This window comes from Dryas octopetala, chromosome 2 (assembly GCF_963921425.1).
Source record: "Dryas octopetala chromosome 2, drDryOcto1.1, whole genome shotgun sequence".
NCBI classification, from domain to species: Eukaryota; Viridiplantae; Streptophyta; class Magnoliopsida; order Rosales; family Rosaceae; genus Dryas; species Dryas octopetala.
In genome coordinates, this window is record NC_141367.1 from 22,131,933 (window position 1) to 22,136,190 (window position 4,258).

General features: G+C 36.7%; 1 protein-coding gene across 1 annotated transcript; it reads right to left on the bottom strand.

The window, feature by feature from the left end:
- Positions 1-1,039: 1,039 nt before the first annotated feature.
- On the bottom strand, positions 1,040-3,201 carry NIP7;1 (NOD26-like intrinsic protein 7;1). Its single transcript, XM_086231178.1, has 6 exons — positions 3,193-3,201; positions 2,690-2,908; positions 1,815-2,039; positions 1,530-1,724; positions 1,366-1,427; positions 1,040-1,268 (listed from the first exon to the last, which is right to left on the bottom strand). The coding sequence occupies exons 1-6, from the start codon at positions 3,199-3,201 to the stop codon at positions 1,040-1,042; spliced, it is 939 nt and encodes a 312-aa protein (XP_086087304.1).
- Positions 3,202-4,258: the final 1,057 nt, after the last annotated feature.

Genomic DNA, 4,258 nt, shown 5'->3' on the forward strand with positions numbered 1-4,258 from the left:
TGGTTCTATCTTATGTGAACAAATTTGGGACCCTTAATCTTACATGTAATTAGTGAAATGTTATCTTAGTTAGTGATCAAAATTTAAGATAATACTTGGTTTACATTAAGGCAAGTCTAGGAGAATCCTTATTTACATGGAGTAGCTAGTCTTGGTTTACACAAGGTGCTGAGAAAGCAAATCAGTGACCATTTTGGAGAAAAAGGTTTGCCTGATCAGTAAATCAGTACTTGTTTGTGGTGTGAATGCAGAACTTTGCATGTTCTTTAGGTGTGGCATAAATTAATGCTATCCCAAAGTGAAACCTGTTTCATAACATTAAACATCCAATGAATCACTGGAGAGTAGTCTATAAATTAAGGTGTTTAAATATGTTTAAGATGGTGACAGTATTGTATTTAAATCCCAATTCCAAGTTGATCAGTTTGGCTATTTGGTTGATTTGTGGTTACGGCATTGCAGAAGATCAGCAACCTTTGAAAATTGAAACACACCAAGAATCTTAAAGAGCTTTTCAATTAAATTAAGATGCTCTAAATGCATTTGAGATCTTGATAATTTTAAGGGTCAGTCTTTGTCTTTACTGTTCACCTAATTTCAGTCCTGTTCTTTTTTTTCAATGAAAACTTTATCATGTCATGTGTGTGTAATATAGCTGTACATTTTCCTATCTAATGATATTTTAATTTTGTCTCACATCACGTGCACCAATTTTCTATTTCACCTGGGCCTCCCTATAAATATTCAATAAGGGGGATCTCAAGAACATTTTAGATACCAAATTTCATTTTTATTTAGCCTTTGTAAAAAGTGCTATCTGCACCTCTTACCAATTCAAAGAAAGTTGGTAAGAAACTACCACCAATTATTCTAGCATATGAACTTTGTTTTGTCTAGTAGTAGTTCTGCTTCTGCAATTCAGTTACAGCTGATGTCTTTTCTGACATAATATCACAGAAGTAAATGATCAGCTTCTTATAGTTTAATTGGTGTTGCAACTGAGTCAACAATGTCCATTCAATTGCATCATTCTTGTGCACTAACTTGCTCCATAGGCTAAGGATTGCCCAAGCAGACAGGTATTAGGAGAGGAAGTGGGGCTGGGAGTGCAGGGCTGGGATCGAAGTCGAAGAAGCTGAAATAGGAGAGCACCTGCAACAGCTCCAATAGTTGGGGCACAAATATATATCCATATGTCATTGAAATTCCATGAAACAATTGCAGGTCCAAGTGACCTTGCTGGGTTCATTGATCCTCCTGAAACAGGCCTGCAATGCATACCAAGACAAAGAAGTAAGAAAGTGAAGTGATATATGCAGAAACTTCTATGCAATTGCAGCATTTATATTGTTTGTATAGACCTACCCTGTGATTAGCACAGCTAGTCCAATGGCAATGCCAACAACAAAACCAGACAAATGGCCAACCTGCGTAAACTTTTTAAGTAGTAGTGGAAATAAGAACCATTTACTAGAACTGATTCCAATTACACAGACTAAAGAATACAAATATGGAAGTTTTTTCCTTACAGCTTGAGCTTGATGTGTCAATGCAGCAGCTAGGAACATAACCATGAAAGTTGCAATGAACTCCACCCAGAAGGCAGAAGAGCAGCTTTGTATAGGTTTTGTGGTCATGAGATCTGGTTTTATGCCATAAACAAACCTTCCAATATATGTTGCCAACACTGAACCCAATGTTTGTGCAATTGTGTAAAGTGGAACCTTTTGAAACAATAGGGAAACAACATTAGTTTGGTGCTTAGTTAAACACCCTATAAATAATTAGATTAGAGTTAATGGTCCATTAAGTACCCTGGACCATGGAAAATGACCAAAGGTTGCAAAGGCTACTGTGACAGCAGGGTTAACATGTGCACCAGAGATGGAGCCTATGGAGAAAATAACAACAACTACTGTTAAACCTGCTGTGGCTGCATACTCCAAAAGACCCACTTCACCTCTCATCACCTGTGTGCTTGCTATGATCCCACACACGCAAAACATCAAGATAAAAGTCCCCACCATCTCTGCCAAAGCCTGCTTATTATAGTACAATGAACTTATATGTCCGATATTACAAACCATTCAACAAGTAAGAGTTCCAAAAATGCTTTCAGAAGCTACTTTCCACGAAGTAAGGCTACCGATCAAACTTACCATAACATAATTACACTAATTTTTTCTGAAAGTCCATGTTACAAACTTCTAGCTTGGATACTCTTTAATTAGGATTTTAGATCATTTTTTCCACACAAAGAAATAGGATTATTAGAACCTTGAACTGAAATCTTCTTTCTTTGGCTTTGAGAATCAATCCGAAAATAATTTTTAAGCCTATTTTAGGCTTGGCATTAGTGGTTTGCCACTATCTTCTCTGATCTTTCTTGACTATATCAGCATAACAAAGAAAAGCAGATTTTTGTTTTACTAATTATCATAAATTGCTACCTAAACGTGTGAATGTATCTGCCTTCATCACTGTGATATTCTAGCCTGTATACCATGAGAATCTAAATGAATGAATTTGTGTCATGCAGCATTCATGTTGCAACAAGTACTACTTTATGTTATTGTTAAGAATGTGCATGCAACCATTGCCTGGTTTTGATGTGGTCTGAAATTAAAACACAAAGCTCATCAGGAAAATCAAGATGATGTAAACTCTTTAGAGAATGTTGAAATCTTACCACGCGAGCAAGATTCAAATCCATTTGGTGTGGAAAACAGAAGAAGGCCGACTTGTTTAAGACATTTCCACTGTTTGGCATAATAGCATTGGAGCCCATTTCTTGATCACCATCTTTAGAACGGGCACTAGTGGATGCATAGTTGGAAGTTTCAGGTGATGGTTGTGCCTCTTCAAATAAGCCTTTTATTTTCATCAAGCTTTCTGATATGCACTTTGTCTACAAGGAACACAAAGTTTGCAGAGTGGATGAAAATTGTTCTCAATTAACTGAGTCTTTATTGGCCTTGAAAAAGCAAGAGGTGCAAAGACCATGTACAATAGAAAAAGCAGTATTTCTTGCATGCCAGTGAGAGTCAAATGGTGTAACAAGAGGAGGGTTGTTGCTCACACATGCAGTTTTGGCTCTTTGAAGGGATTGGAATTTCAGTCGCAATAGAAATTGGGTCTTCAACGCATTTCTTGTGCTGCTCTTAAAAAAGTGGAACAGTTTCTGCTGCTTACCTGTCTCATTTCTAAAAGGTGAACCGTTTTTACCCAACAATGTGCAATTTTGATTGCTCTCTCTTTTCCTTTTGGCCAACAGATTTTTGATACTTCCCCAAAGGGAAATCAAAATCTCAACCTCTCCAAATTTTGAGCATAGCCAATGATTTGCCTTCATAATACTCATTTAGTACTTTGATTAGAATACCATCCGGCATCTAGGACTTGCCAAACCAAATTTAGCAAAAGGCATGGGAAGAGAAAACAACTTGGTCACTCTTTAAGTGGACAAGAAGTTCATGCCATTATGCGTGCAACTACGTCTTAATTAAGCACTGGCTGACGACTGTGGAATGCTTAATAATATTCTTTGACTGAAAAATTATGGTTATTAGTACCAAAAAAGTGATGGTTACTAATATAGCGACATCAAAAGTGGTCAATGAATTATCTAATTCCATTCCTATTGAGAATTTGAGATTGAGGAGGTCTATAGAATGGGAGAAGCTATTTTATTTTTTACTAGTCTCATGGACTTAAATCCATGAACAGGCATCTAGCCTGAAAGTCCAATGACTAGAGAAAATCTGGCCTTTTGTTTCAAAGATGGGTCAACCTTTATTTGAGGCTTTGAGCTGAGGTTTTAGTTTTTTATTTTAATTTTTATAGTTATATGGGCCAATGGATCATTCTCTCTTATTTGGGTCTGAAATTTGAAAGTAAATGAATCCAGCCGTTTACTTTTTCATCCCCTGAATGCTCTAAATCCCGTCTGTCCCTTGTGCTTATTTTCAACCAATAACACAGTGGTCATAACAGGCCAGTGTGCCTGCATGAGGTGGGTATGGGAAGGAGAGTGCTATCTTCGTACTCACCCATTTCTGAGGGACCCATAGGCATGGAATGCATGGGAAAAATTGTCATCCCCTATCACGGTTGTAGGAACTCCTCCGGCCATTTACATCTCACAAATTCATATTATTTTTTGTCTTTCCATTTTAAATAAATAAAAAAATTATTTCATATATAAAAATAAAAAGATAAAAAAAAGACGTGAATTCATGAAATTGGTAGAGATAGGGGT